The sequence below is a fragment of the Hyperolius riggenbachi genome, chromosome 4, assembly GCF_040937935.1.
Source record: "Hyperolius riggenbachi isolate aHypRig1 chromosome 4, aHypRig1.pri, whole genome shotgun sequence".
Taxonomy (NCBI): domain Eukaryota; kingdom Metazoa; phylum Chordata; class Amphibia; order Anura; family Hyperoliidae; genus Hyperolius; species Hyperolius riggenbachi.
In genome coordinates, this window is record NC_090649.1 from 294593007 (window position 1) to 294615209 (window position 22203).

Consider the following 22203-nt stretch of genomic DNA (forward strand, 5'->3'; position numbering starts at 1 on the left):
TTCCCATCGTGCTGTGGCTATTGCATACCTCAGGCATTACAAGACCTAATCTAATTTACTAATAGCATGGTGGTAAAATGACTACCAACTTTACCCTGCAGCGCTTAATTTCCTGGTGTGAATCCCAGCCAGGATACTATTACTATAGTATTTGTGTATTCTCCATCTTTGCCTGAGTTTACTCTGCACCACCCAGTGTCCTCCCACATCCCAAAAACATATTGGAATGATAATTTGATTCTGCTGAAAATTGTTCCTACAATGGTAGCAACATTATATAGTGAGCTGCTTCGGTGCAAAGTGCATCAAGCAGCTAATATTTCAAAGTGCTGCAAACCGTCTTTTAGTGCTATATAAATGCATTATAATAATTCTTGGTTATCTACTACCTCCCATCCAACAGGCATGGGAGGCAATCGCAAGCAGAGCCCAAGTTTGGGGACGAGAGGGGAGGCTTGCAGGGAAGCAGAAAAACCTCACTTCCTCATAAAGCTCTGTGCCTACTACCGGTAGGCATGAAAGCTCTTCAAGCACCCCCTTGGCACGCTGAGGTGTTCAGATATGAAAGAGCACAGGTTTATGGTTATGTTATCTGATCAGTCTAATAACAGAACATATTTAGGGTGCATGCACAAATTCATTTCTGGTTGCCCAACGTTACCACCTCTAATTAATTTTGAATACAGTACTATGAACAGATTGTGTAGGCAAGGCTTCATACTGCATGTATGTTGTAAAATTGATCAATCATTGGCCAATCATATTAGGATGTGTGTGCAAACCTTTAAAAAGGTACCTCCACCCCTTGGTAAGTAGCTACTTTTTTGCAGGTAAATTGCACATGCAGCAAGATGGTAGTTTACTGTACTAGGCAGTCAGAATACAAAGAGAAGACCTATTCCAGATTTGCAGATAAATGCAATTTCAACTTCAGGTTTGGAATATTGACTGGAATCTGAAATACTAAGATACTTTTTATAACAATTACATTTTTTATTGAATGAATAACTGGTGGTATGGTGTACAACGGTACAGTATGATAAACTACTAACTACTTTTCTTTTCATATTACATGTTGTGGACAGGAATTGGAGTATGTCCTTTTTGCCCTGGTTTTTGGGCCTTTCTTTATTATAAAAATAATTATTACAAATGACTGAAGAACAATAAATTATCCTGACTGCACATTACTACTGACCCAAAAACATATCAAATCTTGCAACTACCAATCAACCGGCTCTCAGTCTCAGTGAGTTAATTAACTCTAAACTCAAGGCTTTGATTGGCTAAATTATGTACATGGGTTAGTAGTGATTTGCATGTTAGAATTAAATGTTTAGCACTGTGACTGACTTATTGACATAATGAGTGTACTATTACTAGCTTTTCTTTTTCCTTAAACAGGAGCAAGACCAACAAGCTCATCTAATGGATTTACAATATCTACCCTTCCAAGGCCACAACTCTTTCCGGGAGAAGTACTTTAGTGGGCTAACAAAGAGAAACGCAAGAGAGGAGAAAGCCAGATTAGGCGACAATACCATTGGAGTACCGCAAAATGCGGAAGTCCCCAATTCTAAACAAAGCTAACCAATGAAAAGGCATTTTAAATGCAGGATAACTTACTACTGCACCAGGGGGTGACTTTGTATCGCTGATACATTTCTTACAAACTTTTACGGCCTGCTGGCTAGGCACACAGGAAAGTACTTGACCTAAGGAATAATGCTATTATTCACTTGGAAAGAAGCAAATATTTAAAACTCAACCGTATACCATTCAGAAGGCTGACATTTGTAACCTCTGGTAAAATAGTTGGTGTGTGTGTTTGGTCATAGTATGTACTCAAAAGTGAAGAACTGGGCCTAACTACTTTTTTTAAGCTTTGAATAGAACAGGGAATGGTTTGAACCTCTTTTTTTGACTTGGTGCCTTTGAAAGATCTCCTCTGACTTCTGTCTCTGGAAGCATTTCAGGAATTTTTATGAATAGGTGCCTACTTGCCTACCAGTAGACATTTTCCATGAAATACTCCTAATTCCATTGTGCATGTAGATTTCATGTAAATTGTTTTCGGGTTTGAACTGAGGACTTAATATCAAGCTGCCAGTTTGCATGTGAGGTGGAAATAGCATCTTATTGGCCATCTCTGCCCAACACTCACCTGAAAAAGCACTAAACAGCAGTGGTGTACTTTTAATACTGTTAAACTATCTTACTTTCACGCATAGAGCCTGGAGTCAAATAACCATGTGTTTCACTATCCCATTCCACAGACTGTTAGGCTAACTCACTTTGCTGGTATGTGACTGTCGTGTTTCCTCTTTTATGTCACTGCAAGAAGATGGGCCCATATGCAATTCACTTTTTCTCCTGAGTTATCTCCTAGACCTAGGAGATAATGTTCATATTTTCTTTAAACTAACTTTTAAGCAGTCTACTGTTGAAAAAGTACCCAAACGTTATTAAAAAAGAGTTGTATCAAAATTATTTTGAGCATTTTCTTGCTCGCTGGTGGTTTAAAAATATTTTTATGACAAGGTATGAAAATATCACCTAGGAGGAAACTCAGGGGAAAAATGAATTGCATATGGGCCCAGATGAGAGCAAGCCTAGGCCACTCCCTCTAACAGAACGTGCTGCCAGAGCACCCTACCCACACTCTCCAGGGAGGCGTACAGGGCTTTATGGCATGGGACTTTTTGCTGCAGAGTGAGGCAAATGACAGCTCGCCTTGCTGCCACGCAGAAGTAATTCAGGGGCCGGCAATCACTGGATCCCTGAATTACCCATGCTTGGGGCGCGGACTTTAGTATTACCGCTATAGCCGCGCCAAGCTTTGGCTCTATGCAGCACACATCGGTTGCCAAAAAGACCTACTTCACCAGGGAGGGGAAAAGCAGTGGAGCTCAGCTGTGGTCATGTCATCTGGGGCTCTGAACTTTGAATTGAGGCACTCCTGCACTATTCAAAATAAACCTGGGGTGAGAGACATGGAGGCAGACATATGTATATCCTTTTAAACAATGCACAATGCCTGGCTGTTCTAATGATCTATTGCCTCTAATACATTTAGCCATAGACCCTTAACAAGCATGCAGATCAGATGTTTCTGACTAAATTAGTTGCATGCTAGTGTGATTCAAACTCTACTGACCAGTAGATCAGCCAAAGTACTGTTATTGTTTAAAAGGAAATACATATGGCAGCCTCCATATGCCTCTCGCCTCGAATTCCTTTTAAGTGTTTTTTTGGGGGGGAGGGCAGCTGTTGTAATACATTTCTGGAGATTGCTTTTAGGTCAGGGGAAATCTAATTGAATGCAACAAAAGTCAAGCAGAGCTCATAACCTTTCCCTAATTAATTTACCATCTCAGTTTTAACTGCCATTTACTTTTAATCCTCATTTGACCAAACAACAGTTGGGTTTGTTCTTAATTATTATTTTACTGTCTCATGTTAAAGTTAAAAAAAAAATGTAACTGTAACAGTCCAACTTTTTTAACAATTGAAACGAATGCTCCATTTTTATATCTGCCACGTTCATTTGTAGTTTGATAGATTTCAAATTTTATGTGTCTGATTTAAATTTTGTTTTCAGGGACTCCCCATTGCACTAGCACATGTGTATATCATTTCCAGAACCCTCCTCTTTCTGCTCATGTACCCAGCTCACTGCTTTTCCCAGAAGTCTGCAGAGAATGTAATTATTTAAAGGTTTCCATAGATATGATGTTTTGGTCAACCATCATTGGTCAGTTCACCCATCTGCTGTAAAAACACTTGAATGTTCATTCTAGGTGAAAAAAAAATGCAAACTTTCAGCATGTGTTGTAAGTGATGTAATGTAAGTGTTGCATATCTAAAGCAATGGCAGTGCGGAAACGCCATTCACTGCCACATCACCAGTATTTTAGCCAAGGCTTGTTTGCTAACACAGGGTCACCAGCTGACCGACCAACATGAGCATGACAATAATGGTTGTTCAACTTGAGTAGACCCCAAGGTTTATGTCCCCATTCATCATAAGGCGTATCATATAAACTGTGAGTGACATGAAACACCTTGGATGTGTGTTCACACCCTTAGGCAACAGTTTAGGTCCAAGTGATGTACAGAGGCATTGCTAGCCTACAGGATAGCATTGTGTCTGTAGCTATTCTGTTGCTCTAGAGAGGAAGGAGGGACAACATTCAATCATCCAATGGCTTCAGTGTTCTCCCCAGAAATTTTTTCCAGCCGGGTGGCATGAAAAAGTAGCCGGGTGGGGCACAACAGGGGGAATGCAGGGCCGTGTAAGCTTTGCTGACAGCATAGCAGAAGGAGGAAACGAGCCGATATCAGCCGGGTGCTTACCAAAATTAGCCGGATGGAGGCCTGGGGAAAACACTGAGCCTCCATATGACTCTTGCTTTATTGCTAGGTACAGAGATGCTAGGTGAGATTTTCTGCCCGATTTACTGTCAGAACGATTATTTTCAACATGTCCGATCTGCTTTCTGATCAATTGCCGAGCATTTTCCGATCGATTTCCGTTCACTTCAATAGGAAATTGATCGGAAAATGCTCGAAAATCGATCAGAACGCAGATCGGTCATGTTTGAAATAATGGATCTGACAGTAAATCAGCCGGAAAATCTGTGTGTACCCAGTATTATATATGCACCATCTGTCTTAAAGTGAACCTGCCAAGTCAAAACCAGGAAAAACGGTTGTTTGATTGTTTTCAATGTGCTATTACAGTGCCTTTTGTTTGCGTTTGAAAAAAACAAAACAAAAATAGGCTTGATTTGCAGTACACAAATCCGGTTCACAGTGCAGGTGAAACAGACATCATATTGTTATACGTATTGGGCATCATTAATGGTTCCGATCAACCACTATTGTTCCGTCAATGTTTTTTGGGGTTGGTTCCTCTACCAATCATCTGATTGGTAAGGTTTTCATTATTTGTGGACCCCATTGTTGTGGAACCACAAGGCTCAGCATGTCCTACAGATTTAACTGAGAAGCTGCAAATTCACACACAGGTATGAACTGGGTTTTTTTTGAGAAAATGCAAAGCTCAGCATGGTTTGAAAGGACATGCTGGCCCCTTGAGATTCCAGAGATTAGTGTATCCTAAGGGTTAAAAAAGAGGGGGTGGGATTGGGAATACACTTCAGGACAGAGCTTTATGTGTGCAAGCTGACCTAAGGTCACAGCTTTTTTTTTTGCCTGTACCTATCAGATCAGACTGCTTTTTTTCCCCCTTCAGCGCTGCTGTCTGTGTGCTGTTCTCTGGGCAACCAGGACATCCCGCTCTCTGCAGCGAGTGGAGATCTGCTCCATGCGTCTGACACCCGGGGGAGGAAGTGAGTGATTGCCGGCTGCACTCCTCTCTTCAGTCTGACAAAAAAGTGCCGTAATTCAGAGATGGGAAAGTTAGTACGGCACGTAATTGTACAACAATTGTACGGTGGGGACTGGGGAGGGAGAGAGACAAGTGACACAGCCGTGAGGAGGAAAGGAGGCAATAAATACCCGGATTACAAAGCCAGACGGGCTGTAGTTTGCCCAGCTCTGCTTTTAGTCACACAGGCTCCAGCGTCCCTTCACGATCGTGCAAGCACAGACAGAGTGAGAGACTGCTTGCAACGTACCTCGTTCTAACTTCCTAGAAGAGCACTATGCACTGCAGTATAACAGATGGCCCCGCCTATTGCCATGCCGAGCCAATGAGTGTACGAGCCCGCCGGAAAGCGGGAGATCTCGTACGTAGAGGAGCTGAGCTTGCTGGGCACAGAGGAGTCAGCGCTGAGTGCAGAGAACAGCGCTGGCTTTTCTAATATGCAAAATAGCAGCCGGGCGGGGCCTTAATTCACCCGGGCGGCGCGCCCACTTAATTGATCCTGGGGAGAACACTGGGCTTGGCTGCTGGCAGATGGGCTTAGGAAGGGAACAACAAGCTGGGTGTCAAGTTGGGTGTCACTGTTGTTTTAGATCCAGTGTCGGGACAAATGTACATATGCAAGATTCTCTGAGGGCGATTTAGCAACACATTACAGACAGTTCTTTCTTCTTAATTCTATCTAGCAGGGAGAACAGTTCTGCATGATAATAAGAACCTTCTTAAATCCTAGGTAATAGTGGCAATTTAGCATGAATTTCTAGAGCTGCACTACGGTTAAGAAAAGTGCAAATCCATTCCTAAACTGGCGCAGATTAACCTTCTTAATTACCGCCGGAGGGTGCCGCTCAGGCCCTGCTGGGCCGATTTTTATCAAATAAAAAGCAGCACACGCAGCCGGCACTTTGCCAGCCGCGTGTGCTACCTGATCGCCGCCGCTCTGCGCAGAGGGTCCCCCCAGCCGCCCGAGCCCTGCGCAGCCGGACCAATCAGTTCCGGCCAGCGCTAAGAGCTGGATCGGAGGCGGCTGACGTCACTCCGCTCGTCGCTATGGCGACGAGGTAAGCAAAACAAGGAAGGCCGCTCATTGCGGCCTTCCTTGTTAATTCTGATCGCCCGAGGCGATCAGAATGACGCGACCAGAGCGCCCTCTAGTGGGCTTTCATGCAGCCAACTTTCAGTTGGCTGCATGAAATAGGTTTTTTTTTATTTAAAAAAAACCCTCCCGCAGCCGCCCTGGCGATCTTAATAGAACGCCAGGGTGGTTAAGAAGTGCTTGATAGCAGTTCTAAAGATGTAGAATTGCAGGCTAGACATGATTGCAGAGTGCAGGCTAGACATGATTTGTGATGTGCTCCTCCCCCCTGCTGGATTCCTCCTCAGAGCCTGCTGCTATCAATACAGCAGGTGTGTTGGTTACCTCAGCAACAGCAATTCCCCTCACACACTGCACTGTCTGAGAGACCTTCCTAGCTCCTCCTATGTTACAACAGTTTTAGAAGGAATCTGCACTATCTAATGATTTCTTAAAGGATACCACAGTCGAAAAAAAAGTTTGCAGCAGTGTGTGGGGGGTTAAAATTACATACCGTTATCCAGTCCTGCCCCCTCCGTCTGCCGCCGTTAGTCTCCTATAATTCCCGGTGCCCAGCGACTTGATTGACCCCCCACCCAGACATACTGCGCCCTGTGCACGCAGTATGTCCTCCCCTCTTCACTTCTGGCCGGCGCATGACGATCGGCTCAGAAGCGCGTTCATTCCTCTGCCTCCCCTGCGCTGTGTGTGCGCTCCATTACACTTAGCGTCACATGATTAGCATGTGAACGGTATGTAATTTTAACCCCCCACACACTGCTGCAAACTTTTTTTTCGACTGTGGTATCCTTTAAGATGCCTGAGACAGTTCTGCATGGATTTCTAAAAAAACTACCAATATTTTGTCTCAGACACTCTTGATAAATCTGGCCCTCTGTCGATTTTGTCCCCAATGGCCGTCTCTGTCAAGAATTTTGTAGGACATCTACAGTGGAGGAAATAATTATTTGACCTCTCACTGATTTTGTACATTTGTCAAATGACAAAGAAATGAAAAGTCTCAGAACAGTATCATTTCAATGGTAGGTTTATTTTAACAGTGGCAGATAGCACATCAAAAGGAAAATCGAAAAAATAACCTTAAATAAAAGATAGCAACTGATTTGCATTTCATTGAGTGAAATAAATTTTTGAACCCTCTAACAATAAAAGACTTAATACTTAGTGGAAAAACCCTTGTTTGCAAGCACAGAGGTCAAACGTTTCTTGTAATTGATGACCAAGTTTGCACACATTTTAGGAGGAATGTTGGTCCACTCCTCTTTGCAGATCATCTCTAAATCCCTAAGGTTTCGAGGCTGTCTCTGTGCAACTCTGAGCTTGAGCTCCCTCTATAGGTTTTCTATTGGATTAAGGTCCGGAGACTGACTAGGTCACTCCATGACCTTAATGTGCTTCTTCTTGAGCCACTCCTTTGTTGCCTTTGCTGTATGTTTTGGGTCATTGACGTGCTGGAACACCCATCCACGACCCATTTTCAGTTTCCTGGCAGAGGGAAGGAGGTTGTCGTTCAGGATTTCACGATACATGGCTCCGTCCATTTTCCCGTTAATGCGATTAAGTTGTCATGTGCCCTTAGCAGAAAAACACCCCCAAAGCAAAATGTTTCCACCCCCATGCTTGATGGTGGGGACGGTGTTTTCGGGGTCATAGGCAGCATTTTTCTTCCTCCAAACACAGCGAGTTGAGTTAATGCCAAAGAGCTCTATTTTGGTCTCATCAGACCACAGCACCTTCTCCCAGTCACTCACAGAATCATTCAGGTGTTCATTGGCAAACTTCAGACGGGCCTGCACATATGCCTTCTTGAGCAGGGGGACCTTGCGAGCCCTGCAGGATTTTAATCCATTGCGGTGTAATGTGTTTCCAATGGTTTTCTTGGTGACTGTGGTCCCTGCTAATTTGAGGTCATTCACTAACTCCTCCCGTGTAGTTCTAGGATGCTTTTTCACCTTTCTCAGAACCATTGACACCCCACGAGGTGACATCTTGCGTGGAGCCCCAGAGCGAGGTCGATTGATGGTCATTTTGTGCTCCTTCCATTTTCGAACAATCGCACCAACAGTTGTCACCTTCTCTCCCAGCTTCTTGCTAATGGTTTTGTAGCCCATTCCAGCCTTGTGCAGGTCTACAATTTTGTCTCTGACATCCTTGGGCAGCTCTTTGTTCTTTCCCATGTTTGAGAGTTTGGAGTCTGCTTGATTGATTGATTCTGTGGACAGGTGTCTTTTATACAGGCGACTAGTTAAGACAGGTGTCCTTAATGAGGGTGACTAATTGATTAGAAGTGTCTAACCACTCTGTGGGAGCCAGAACTCTTAATGGTTGGTAGGGGTTCAAAAACGTATTTCACTCAATGATATGCAAATCTGTTGCTATCTTTTATTTAAGGTTATTTTTTCGATTTTCCTTTTGATGTGCTATCTGCCACTGTTAAAATAAACCTACCATTGAAATGATACTGTTCTGAGACTTTTCATTTCTTTGTCATTGAACAAACTTACAAAATCAGTGAGGGGTCAAATAATTATTTCCTCCACTGTATCTAGCGCAGGCATGGGCAAACTTGGCCCTCCAGCTGTTGAGGAACTTTAAGTCCCACAATGCATTGCAGGAGTCTGACAGCCACAGTCATGACTCATAAAGGCAAATGCATTGTGGGATTTGTAGTTCCTTAACAGCTGGAGGGCCAAGTTTGCCCATGCCTGATCTAGCGTCTGTGCTCAGCTGTAGCAAGCACGTCTACACAGAGGTTTCTAAAACTTGCCATGATCTTTTTGGGGATTAATACAGCTTCTTGCAGTGTATTCCAACTAGGATTTTTTGTTTTCTAAACACAAGTGGTGTTTCACTATAAACTGCACTGTAGTAGAAGTGGTAATAGCAATAGCCGTAGTATACGCAAGACCTTTTCACCTGCCTTTGAACCTGTGTGCTGAGCCCACTATTTCCAGAAGGGTTAAACTAATAGAAAGAACAACATTTCATGGTGGTTTGGAGAGCTGCAAGGTTTCTGGTTTACATTTGCCTATTTTATTGTATATAAACCTGCACTGTGTATTTATGATCTTTTTAATGGGAATTAGCACTGCTAAGTGGCCACAGAGCTGGAGCTCACTGGCTGTTACGTCTGTCTTTCACAGAAGGAAGTTGTACTGTTTGCTTTTCAGTCTCAGACCTCTGGAATTTGTTCTCAACATGTAAGGGTGATGAAGTGTCCCTCATTAGGGAGATTGCTTTCATTTGTTATTGTTTGTAATTGATACACATTAAACACACACACAATCTTGCTTTGTCTTCCTACAACAGTGTTGCATGCAAAAGTCCTTTGTGGTTTGTTATTGGTCTGACCCTGGCCAGTTATGTTAAGCCCAGAGGACTGACTGAGGCTTTGGACGGCTGTGGCATTCACTTGAGCCTGTCCACATCTGAAGCTCATCTGTTCCTTTTCATTTGTTTTTACATTCCTAAATTCTGTCTCTCTGAAGACAACGAAGTTTATGTTTTTTTTTTCTTTCATTTCTCACAACTAAAAAGATCCTTTTTTTTAGTGTGGAGCCATAACAAATAGGTGTGTGATTCCACTTGTGTCGACACCAAAAATTCTGTCTTTGAAATTAAAGCTGTGTTTAGACTCTTGTGTTACTTTATTTTTATTCAGAGGTAACACTTTGCTGATTTTACCTTCTCACCCTGGAGCAGATAACCAAAGGATGGTTGTGTGGTCAGTAATGCGCTGTTTGCTGGTCTGTTGCTCCAGCACACACAGTAGGTGAAAAGGGCATATAGTGTGGGACTGCAGTGAACTGATGACTCCTGTATAATAGAATAATATCCCGGTACTTTCTTGGAAGCTCGGTACATTTAGTGCTGAAAAGGATATAAACTGGTGGAACACACGAAACCAAATGTGAAATCGCCCTTCCCACAATGACTCTGTGATCGTCTGTTGCAGGATATTGCTGTAATTTAAGGTTTTTGCTTTTTCTAAAAATTCAGCTGACATCTGGGCAAAATATTACTTTCAAATGCGGATGTCAACTGTATTCTGAAAACAATAATACTCATTCTCGCTACTATTTGTATAAAATAGTGTTTTTACTGTGTCTTAGTAGTGTACTGTTTTGTGTCTTAAGTTTCATTTTTCTCCTTGTATAATTTTTGTATAATTTTCCATAGTATAGTGTAAATGGCATTTTTATTCAAAGAGATTCTGCAGAATCCTGGAAATTCCCTCCTTGGAGCCCTGACCCTTTTTAACATGAACCCCAGGTGAAAATAAAGTGATAAGATGAACTTAAAAGGTAGATTTAATGTTTTATTGTCTCTGCTTGCTGGCAGTCTTTCAAGTGTACCAAAGCTAAAATACAGTGTATAAACTATTGATAATTTGTATCCTCTGCTCTCGGAAGCTTCCAGGAAGAGTTTTATGTCTATAATTCCTTATCAGTGAGAGTTGCCACAGTCTTAACCGGAAAAAAAAATGTTTCTTGCGTACCTGAATGTTAACTCTTTTAGACAGAAAGCGAAAAAACATAACTAGTTAATAATATGCTTGGCACTTTACATACTCGCGTCTGTCTCACCATGTCACCTCACATACACTTAAAGTTCACTTTTCAACAGTAAACGTTTACAGGTGCCTTTTTAAAATGATTTAGAATATGCTGATGATGACATTCTTCTCTTGCACTATTCTTGCAATGAAGCTACTGAGTGGGATGGATACTGACGCATGCAGCAACTATTTGTTGGATAATACTGGCCATAAATCAGTACATGTGTGGTAGATAAGGTTCTAAAGTATATCTTCCTGATATTACTAATTGTTATTGTTATGAATTAACCTGTTCCACCCTTCAGCAGGCCATACTCACCTTAATTTTACTGTTTGATTTCAGGCAGATTAAATTAAGCAGATGGAAGCTGCCGGGAATCTGTTGCACAGCACGTCAGATCGATAATTTTTTCCCCCTATCAATTGTGGGTGGAGCAGGAGCAGTGGTATTTTGATGGACCATATTGTTGCACCATATCAAGCAGTGCAGTGTTGTGGTTCAATCAGATTTCCTCTAAGAGGAAGAGTGTAACATGATATCAGATTGCTGTTCACCCCAGAAAATCATATATAAGCTTGAGTATGTGACACTACTTTGGTTCTGAACCAGTTCTGAAACTTGCCTGAAGAAGAAACTCAAAGTTTGGAAAGCTCGCAGAAATATCATGTACAGTTAGTCATTAAAGGTATCACCTAAACAACTTTTGTTGTTATGTCTTCGGATTCTCTGACATTTTAACCTCCTTGCCGGTTATCCCGGGCTCAGCTCGGGGTAACCTGCGCAGGAGGATTTCTCAGGCCCTGCTGGGCCGATTTGCATAATTTTTTTTTCCTACACGCAGCTAGCACTTTGCTAGCTGCGTGTAGTACGCGATCCCCGCCGCCGATTCGCCGCTACCCGCCGCGCCGAGCCGCCTCCCCTCCGCCCCAGACCCCTGCGCAGCCTGGCCAATCAGTGCCAGGCAGCGCTGAGGGGCTGATTGGGGTTCCCTGTGACGTCCATGACGTCGGTGATGTCATCCCGCCCCGTCGCCATGGCGACCGGGGAAGCCCTGCAGGAAATCCCGTTCTCAATGGGATTTCCTGCATACTCTGATCGCCGAAGGCGATCGGAGTGGGTGGGGGGATGCCGCCGCTCAGCGGCTATCATGTAGCGAGCCCTGGGCTCGCTACATGATTTAAAAAAATAAAAAATAAAAAAGTGCGGCGCTGCCTCCTTGCCGGATTTTTTAGACCGGCAAGGAGGTTAAGGAAGCAACTGCTCTAGATACCAAGAAAGATTTTCAGTGTCACAGAAAGTCTGTCACCACCCTAGTAAATTCCGCAGCTACTGAAGTCTGGGCCAAGTAAGAGTTGACACATCTAGTAAACCTTGATGAAAGTTTTCAAACACTTTATAAGGAAAAAAGAAAACCCTGAACAATTTTGACAATAAGTGTACAGTGGTGTGAAAAACTATTTGCCCCCCTCCTGATTTCTTATTCTTTTGCATGTTTGTCACACTTAAATGTTTCTGCTCATCAAAAACCGTTAACTATTAGTCAAAGATAACATAATTGAACACAAAATGCAGTTTTAAATGATGGTTTTTATTATTTAGTGAGAAAAAAACCTCCAAATCTACATGGCCCTGTGTGAAAAAGTGATTGCCCCCCTTGTTAAAAGATAACTTAACTGTGGTTTATCACACCTGAGTTCAATTACTGTAGTCACCCCCAGGCCTGATTACTGCCACACCTGTTTCAATCAAGAAATCACTTAAATAGGAGCTATCTGACACAGAGAAGTAGACCAAAAGCACCTCAAAAGCTAGACATCATGCCAAGATCCAAAGAAATTCAGGAACAAATGAGAACCAAAGTATTGTAATTGAGATCTATCAGTCTGGTAAAGGTTATAAAGCAATTTCTAAAGCTTTGGGACTCCAGCAAACCACAGTGAGAGCCATTATCCACAAATGGCAAAAACATGGAACAGTGATGAACCTTCCCAGGAGTGGCCAGACGACCAAAATTACCCCAAGAGCGGAGAGAAAACTTATCCGAGAGGCCACAAAAGACCCCAGGACAACATCTAAAGAACTGCAGGCCTCACTTGCCTCAATTAAGGTCAGTGTTCATGACTCCACCATAAGAAAGACACTGGGCAAAAACGGCCAGCATGGCAGATATCCAAGGCGCAAACCACTTTTAAGCAAAAAGAACATTAAGGCTCGTCCCAAGACTTTTGGGAAAATACCTTGTGGACCGACGAGACAAAAGTTTAACTTTTTAAAAAAGGTGCGTGTCCCATTACATCTGGTGTAGAAGTAACACAGCATTTCAGCAAAAGAACATCATACCAACAGTAAAATATGGTGGTGGTAGTGTGATGGTATGGGGTTGTTTTGCTGCTTCAGGACCTGGAAGGCTTGCTGTGATAGATGGAACCATGAATTCTACTGTCTACCAAAAAATCCTGAAGGAGAATGTCCAGCCATCTGTTCGTCAACTCAAGCTGAAGCGATCTTGGGTGCTGCAGCAGGACAATGACCCAAAACACATCAGCAAATCCACCTCTGAATGGCTGAAGAAAAACAAAATGAAGACTTTGGAGTGGCCTAGTCAAAGTCCTGACCTGAATCCTATTGAGATGTGGCATGACCTTAAAAAGGTGGTTCATGCTAGAAAACCCTCAAATAAAGCTGAATTACAACAATTCTGCAAAGATGAGTGGGCCAAAATTCCTCCAGAGCGCTGTAAAAGACTCGTTCCAAGTTATCGCAAACGCTTGATTGCAGTTATTGCTGCTAAGGATGGCCCAATTAGTTATTAGGTTCAGGGGGCAATTTCTTTTTCACACAGGGCCATGTAGGTTTTGAGTTTTTTTTCTCACTAAATAATAAAAACCATTATTTAAAACTGCATTTTGTGTTCAATTATGTTATCTTTGACTAATAGTTAACGGTTTTTGATGAGCAGAAACATTTAAGTGTGACAGACATGCAAAAGAATAAGAAGGAAGGGGGCAAATAGTTTTTCACACCACTGTATATTTCTGATTGTAAGGTTTGCTTCTGCTTGCACTTAGATAGTATAGTGTATTTACTACAATCAGGTCCATAAATATTGGGGCATCAACACAATTCTACCATGTTTGGCTTATATACACAACCACAATGGATTTGAAATGAAATTAACAGGATGTGCTTTAACTGCAGACTGTCAGCTCTAATTTGAGGGTATTTACATCCAAATCAGGTGAACAGTGTAGGAATTTTGTTTTTCATATGTGCCTCCCACTTGTTAAGGGACCAAAAGTAATGGGGCAGAATAATAATAATAAATCAAACTTTCACTTTTTAATACTTGGTTGCAAATCCTTTGCAGTTCATTACAGCCTGAAGTCTGGAACGCATAGACCTCACCAGATGCTGGGTTTCATCCCTGCTGATGCTCTGCCAGGCCTATACTACAACTGTCTTCAGTTCCTGCTTAGGGAGAAAAAGAGACAATCAAGAGCCCCCCAATAGTGTATTATTGTGAGATAATCGGTGTGAGACGTAAGTAGAAGTAAATATACTCACAAAAATGGGTTGCCCAGGTTAGACAACCACTTATATCGCAGACGGGGAGATTAGGCCTGTCCCCACTCAGGCTAAAAGTCGCGCTCTGTGAAGAAGAAAGGCACCCATCCACCAGGTGGAAAATCATGTACTAGAGAATACAGAGGCGCCAATAGGATAAAAATAGTATCAACTAAAACCAATTAAAATGTGGGTGTTAATGGTGGGCTTAGCTCCCGAACAATCAGCACAACCACTATGTATAGTACAGATAATATTAAATTTGATTAGTACTCAAAAAATAAGAACAAAAACAGTTTGCAACGCGTTTCACGGGTCCCAAGCCCGCTTCCTCAGGCAAAAAACATACAAGCAGGAGCAACAAAGCCGTAGTGAATACTGGCGTGGCACCTCTGTCTCAGTTCCTGCTTGTTCTTGAGGCATTTTTCCTTCAGTTTTGTCTTTGGGCAATATTATCTGTTCCTATCCAGCCAAAAACTCATTGGACGGCTCTTTAACAGTGCAGATGGACAATGACCCAAAGTATACTGCAGAAGCAACCAAATAATTTTTGAAGGGAAATAAGTGGAATGTTATGAAATGGCCAAGTACCTCACCTGACCTGAATGTGATTGAGCATGCATTTCACTTGCTGAAGACAAAACTGAAGGAAAAATGCCCCCAAAACAAGCAGGAACTGAAGACAGTTGCAGTAGAGGCCTAGCAGAGGATCACCAGGGATGAAACCCAGTGTCTGGTGATGTCTATGCATTCCAGACTTCAGGCTGTAGTTAACTACAAAGAATTTGCAAACGGGTATTCAAAAGTGAAAGTTTGATTTATGATTATTATTCCATCCCATTACTTTTGCCACTTAACAAGTAGAATGCATATATGCAAACTGTTGTGATTCCTACACCGTTCATCTGATTTGGATGTAAATACCCTCAAATTAGAGCTGACAGTCTGCAATTAAAGCACAACCTGTTTGTTTCATTTCAAATCCATTGTGGTTGTGTATATAGCCAAAAAATGTTAGAATTGTGTCGATGTCCCAATATTCATGGCCCTGACTGTATACCCTCTAGTGCCCCTGACATCTGATTTTCACTATCCTTTTTAGGAATGAATTTACCATTCATTTTCTGATACTAGGTCTGCTTCTCTCCTCTGTGGCACATACAAAGACTAAGCTTCATCTCCTGTATCTTGTGCATGAGAAATGGGGCAAGCGCTGGGCACAGAAATGTTTTTCCTTTCATCTTTCACCTCTTACTCTTCTTCAGGCTGTAAAGTATAACTGCAGTAGTATTGCAGTGTGTATTTTTTTGTCTGTTGCCCTATTTAGTCAAATAAATTCAATGGTACAACAAATAGACACCTGCGCTATATAGTATAATCCTAGTCTAAAAGATGGATAGAGTAGATAAAATAAATGGAAGTTAAACTTTTGCTGTAAATTTTGATAGATCATATACTTGCATATAATAATTTTGGGACTAATAAGTGTCCCTTAAGAGGGGGGAGGGGTCAGGTTATATGTGAGTCTGGTGTGGAGCTGAGCTGCGGTGGGGTGAAAGTTGGGGGGGGGGGTTGGCCTATATGTGGAATGTCTTGTATGCGAGTATATATAGCATCAATGCTACACAAGCCATTTTTAACTTAACCACTTGAGGACCTAGGGCTTTCTACCCCTTAAGGACCGGCCACTTTTTTTCCATTCAGACCACTGCAGCTTTCACGGTTTATTGCTCGCTCATACAACCTACCACGTAAATGAATTTTGGCTCCTTTTCTAGTCACTAATAAAGCTTTCTTTTGATGCTATTTGATTACTCCTGCGATTTTTACTTTTTATTATATTCATCAAAAAAGACATGAATTTTGGCAAAAAAATGATTTTTTTTAACTTTCTGTGCTGACATTTTTCAAATAAAGTAAAATTTCTGTATACATGCAGCGCGAAAAATGTGGACAAACATGTTTTTGATTAAAAAAAACCCATTCAGTGTATATTTATTGGTTTGGGTAAAAGTTATAGCGTTTATAAACTATGGTGCAAAAAGTGAATTTTCCCATTTTCAAGCATCTCTGACTTTTCTGACCCCCTGTCATGTTTCATGAGGGGCTAGAATTCCAGGATAGTATAAATACCCCCCAAATGACCCCATTTTGGAAAGAAGACATCCCAAAGTATTCACTGAGAGGCATAATGAGTTCATAGAAGATATTATTTTTTGTCACAAGTAAGCGGAAAATGACACTTTGTGAGAAAAAAAAAAAAAAAAAAAAAGTTTCCATTTCTTCTAACTTGCGACAAAAAAAAATGAAATCTGCCACGGACTCACCATGCCCCTCTCTGAATACCTTGAAGGGTCTACTTTCCAAAATGGGGTCATTTGTGGGGTGTGTTTACTGTCCTGACATTTTGGGGGGTGCTAAATTGTAAGCACCCCTGTAAAGCCTAAAGGTGCTCATTGGACTTTGGACCCCTTAGCGCAGTTAGGCTGCAAAAAAGTGCCACACATGTGGTATTGCCGTACTCAGGAGAAGTAGTATAATGTGTTTTGGGGTGTATTTTTACACATACCCATGCTGGGTGGGAGAAATATCTCTGTAAATGACAATTTGTTAATTTTTTTTACACACAATTGTCCATTTACAGAGATCTTTCTCCCACTCAGCATGGGTATGTGTAAAAATACACCATAAAACACATTATACTACTTCTCCTGAGTACGGCGATACCACATGTGTGGCACTTTTTTGCACCCTAACTGCGCTAAAGGGTCCAAAGTCCAATGAGTACCTTTAGGATTTCACAGGTCATTTTGAGAAATTTCGTTTCAAGACTACTCCTCACGGTTTAGGGCCCCTAAAATGCCAGGGCAGTATAGGAACCCCACAAATGACCCTATTTTAGAAAGAAGACACCCCAAGGTATTCCGTTAGGAGTATGGTGAGTTCATAGAAGATTTTATTTTTTGTCAAAAGTTAGCGGAAAATGACACTTTGTGAAAAAACACAATTAAAATCAATTTCCGCTAACTTGTGACAAAAAATAAAATCTTCTATGAACTCGCCATACTACTAACGGAATACCTTGGGGTGTCTTCTTTCTAAAATGGGGTCATTTGTGGGGTTCCTATACTGCCCTGGCATTTTAGGGGCCCTAAACCGTGAGGAGTAGTCTTGAAACGAAATTTCTCAAAATGACCTGTGAAATCCTAAAGGTACTCATTGGACTTTGGGCCCTTTAGCGCAGTTAGGGTGCAAAAAAGTGCCACACATGTGGTATCGCCATACTCGGGAGAAGTAGTACAATGTGTTTTGGGGTGTATTTTTACACATACCCATGCTGGGTGGGAGAAATACCTCTGTAAATGGACAATTGTGTGTAAAAAAATCAAAAGATTGTCATTTACAGAGGTATTTCTCCCACCCAGCATGGGTATGTGTAAAAATACACCCCAAAACACATTATACTACTTCTCCCGAGTACGGCGATACCACATGTGTGGCACTTTTTTGCACCCTAACTGCACTAAGGGGCCCAAAGTCCAATGAGTACCTTTAGGATTTCACAGGTCATTTTTGTTTCAAGACTACTCCTCGCGGTTTAGGGCCCCTAAAATGCCAGGGCAGTATAGGAACCCCACTAATGACCCCATTTTAGAAAGAAGACACCCCAAGGTATTCCGTTAGGAGTATGGTGAGTTCATAGAAGTTTTTATTTTTTTGTCACAAGTTAGCGGAAATTGATTTTAATAGTTTTTTTTCACAAAGTGTCATTTTCCGCTAACTTGTGACAAAAAATAAAATCTTCTATGAACTCACCATACTCCGTACGGAATACCTTTGGGTGTCTTCTTTCTAGAATGGGGTCATTTGTGGGGTTCCTATACTGCCCTGGCATTTTAGGGGCCCTAAACCGTGAGGAGTAGTCTTGAAACCAAATGTCGCAAAATGACCTGTGAAATCCTAAAGGTACTCATTGGACTTTGGGCCCCTTAGCGTACTTAGGGTGTATAAAAGTGCCACACATGTGGTACCGCCGTACTCAGGAGAAGTAGTATAATGCGTTTTGGGGTGTATTTTTACACATACCCATGCTAAGTGGGAGAAATATCTCTGTAAATGACAATTGTTTGATTTTTTTACACACAATTGTCCATTTACATAGAAATTTCTCCCACCCAGCATGGGTATGTGTAAAAATACACCCTAAAACACATTATACTACTTTTCCTGAGTACGGCGGTACCACATGTGTGACACTTTTTTGCAGCCTAGGTGCGCTAAGGGGCCCAACGTCCTATTCACAGGTCATTTTGAGGCATTTGTTTTCTAGACTACTCGTCGCGGTTTAGGGCCCCTAAAATGCCAGGGCAGTATAGGAACCCCACAAGTGACCCCATTTTAGAAAGAAGACACCCCAAGGTATTCTGTTAGGTGTATGACGAGTTCATAGAAGATTTTATTTTTTGTCAAAAGTTAGCGGAAAGTGACACTTTGTGGAAAAAAACCAATAAAAATCAATTTCCGCTAACTTTTGACAAAAAATAAAATCTTCTATGAACTCGTCATACACCTAACAGAATACCTTGGGGTGTCTTTTTTTCTAAAATGGGGACACTTGTGGGGTTCCTATACCGCCCTGGCATTTTACGGGCCCAAAACCGTGAGTAGTCTGGAAACCAAATGTCTCAAAATGACTGTTCAGGGGTATAAGCATCTGCAAATTTTGATGACAGGTGGTCTATGAGGGGGCGAATTTTGTGGAACCGGTCATAAGCAGGGTGGCCTTTTAGATGACAGGTTGTATTGGGCCTGATCTGATGGATAGGAGTGCTAGGGGGGTGACAGGAGGTGATTGATGGGTGTCTCAGGGGGTGGTTAGAGGGGAAAATAGATGCAATCAATGCACTGGGGAGGTGATCGGAAGGGGGTCTGAGGGGGATCTGAGGGTTTGGCCGAGTGATCAGGAGCCCACACGGGGCAAATTAGGGCCTGATCTAATGGGTAGGTGTGCTAGGGGGTGACAGGAGGTGATTGATGGGTGTCTCAAGGTGTGATTAGAGGGGGGAATAGATGCAAGCAATGCACTGGCGAGGTGATCAGGGCTGGGGTCTGAGGGCATTCTGAGGGTGTGGGCGGGTGATTGAGTGCCCTAGGGGCAGATAGGGGTCTAATCTGATAGGTAGCAGTGACAGGGGGTGATTGATGGGTAATTAGTGGGTGTTTAGGGTAGAGAACAGATGTAAACACTGCACTTGGGAGGTGATCGGACGTCGGATCTGCGAGCGATCTATTGGTGTGGGTGGGTGATCAGATTGCCCGCAAGGGGCAGGTTAGGGGCTGATTGATGGGTGGCAGTGACAGCGGGTGATTGATGGGTGGCAGTGACAGGGGGTGATTGATGGGTGGCAGTGACAGGGGGTGATTGATGGGTGGCAGTGACAGGGGGTGATTGATGGGTGATTGATAGGTGATTGACAGGTAATCAGTGGGTTATTACAGGGGAGAACAGATGTAAATATTGCACTGGCGAATTGATAAGGGGGGGTCTGAGGGTAATCTGAGCGTGTAGGCGGGTAATTGGGTGCCCGCAAGGGGCAGATTAGGGTCTGATCTGATGGGTAACAGTGACAGGTGGTGATAGGGGGTGATTGATGGGTGATTGATGGGTAATTAGTGGGTGTTTAGAGGAGAGTAAACGCTGCGCTTGGGTGGTGATCTGATGTCGGATCTGCGGGCGATCTATTGGTGTGGGTGGGTAATCAGATTGCCCGCAAGGGGCAGGTTAGGGGCTGATTGTTGGGTGGCAGTGACAGGGGGTGATTGATGGGTGATAGGTGATTGGCAGGTGATTGACAGGTGATCAGTGGGTTATTACAGGGAAGGATAGATGTAAATAATGCCCTGGCGAATTGATAAGGGGGGGGTCTGAGGGTAATCTGAGCGTGTAGGCGGGTGATTGGGTGCCCGCAAGGGGCAGATTAGGGTCTGATCTGATAGGTAACAGTGATAGGGGGTGATTGATGGGTAATTAGTGGGTGTTTAGAGAAGATAACAGATGTAAACAATACATTTCGGAGGTAATCTGACGGCGGGTTTGCGGGCGATCTAATGGTGTGGGTGGGTGATCAGATTGCCCGCAAGGGGCAGGTTAGGGGCTGATTGATGGGTGGCAGTGACAGGGGGTGATTGATGGGTGATAGGTGATTGGCAGGTGATTGACAGGTGATCAGTGGGTTATTACAGGGAAGAACAGATGTAATGAATGCACTGGTGAATTGATAAGGGGGGGGGGTCTGAGGGCAATCTGAGCGTGTGGGCGGGTGATTGGGTGCCCGCAAGGGGCAGATTAGGGTCTGATCTGATAGGTAAAAGTGACAGGTGGTGATAGGGGGTGATTGATGGGTGATTGATGGGTAATTAGTGTGTGTTTAGAGGAGAGAATAGATGTAAACAATGGATTTGGGAGGTGATCTGATGTCGGATCTGCGGGCGATCTATTGGTGTGGGGGGGTGATCAGATTGCCCGCAAGGGGCAGGTTAGGGGCTGATTGATGGGTGGCAGTGACAGGGGGTGATTGATGGGTGATTGACGGGTGATTGACAGGTGATTGACAGGTGATCAGGGGGGATAGATGCATACAGTACATGGGGGGGGGGGGTCTGGGGAGAATCTGGGGGGTGGGGGGGGGGTGATCAGGAGGGAGCAGGGGGCAGGGGGGGTATAAAAAAAAAATAGCGTTGAAAGATAGTGACAGGGAGTGATTGATGGGTGATTAGGGGGGTGATTGGGTGCAAACAGGGGTCTGGGGGGTGGGCAGGGGGGGGGTCTGATGGGTGCTGTGGGCGATCTGGGGCAGGGGGGGGAGAAAATCAGTGTGCTTGGTGCAGACTAGGGTGGCTGCAGCCTGCCCTGGTGGTCCCTCGGACACTGGGACCACCAGGGCAGGAGGCAGCCTGTATAATACACTTTGTAAACATTACAAAGTGTATTATACACTTTGTATGCGGCGATCGTCGGGTTAACATCCCGCCGGCGCTTCCGTATGGCCGGCGGGATGTTGCGGCGACAGGCGGAGGCGGAGGATCGCGTCACGGATGACGCGATCGCTCCGCCCATGCCCAAACAAGGACCGCCGCATTTTGTCAATACGGCGGTCCTTGCGGCGTCTGCTTCCCGGCCGCCATTTGTCTATACGGCGGTCGGGAAGTAGTTAAAGCGGAATATAACCCTGCATTTCAACTTTGCTCTAAAACATTATTTACAGCATATTATATGCAAAAAGCATTTTTTTTTACTAGACCAGCATTGGAAGGGTTAAACACAGAGGTTTTAAGTTCCGTGCAGACGTTCAGATAGTTACATTCTATTTAGTTATATGTATATATTTAGAAATGTTAAACACTCTTTGGCTGTCCTCCAACTCCTTCTCAGTGAGAGAGATGAGTCACAATAAACACTTAGATACATTTGTGTAAACAAAAAGTATCTAACTCAAGTTCGGATGCGTCTGCAAAAATCTCCAGGGACTTTAAAGCCCTGTGTAACCCTTCCAATGCTGGTCTAGTAAAAAAAAAATGCTGGTTGCATATAATAT

At 43.2% G+C, this 22203-nt stretch overlaps 1 protein-coding gene and 1 long non-coding RNA gene across 7 annotated transcripts in view; one reads left to right on the top strand and one right to left on the bottom strand.

Annotated features, from left to right (window-relative positions):
- The window catches only part of TRMT11 (tRNA methyltransferase 11 homolog), a 254699-nt gene that overhangs the window by 108050 nt on the left and 124446 nt on the right, over positions 1-22203 (top strand). For 3 of the 5 annotated variants that reach the window (XM_068231473.1, XM_068231477.1, XM_068231478.1), the window contains one exon: positions 1405-1625. The exons of the other annotated variants lie outside the window; for them this stretch is intronic. In XM_068231473.1, the coding sequence (XP_068087574.1) occupies positions 1405-1590 (186 nt within the window). In that variant the 3' untranslated portion in view covers positions 1591-1625. Of the gene's footprint in view, positions 1-1404; positions 1626-22203 lie in introns of those variants that run through there. 5 annotated transcript variants of the gene reach the window in all.
- Positions 1-22203, bottom strand: part of LOC137503867 (uncharacterized) — a 116495-nt gene that overhangs the window by 32547 nt on the left and 61745 nt on the right. The gene's annotated exons all lie outside the window — the stretch shown is intronic.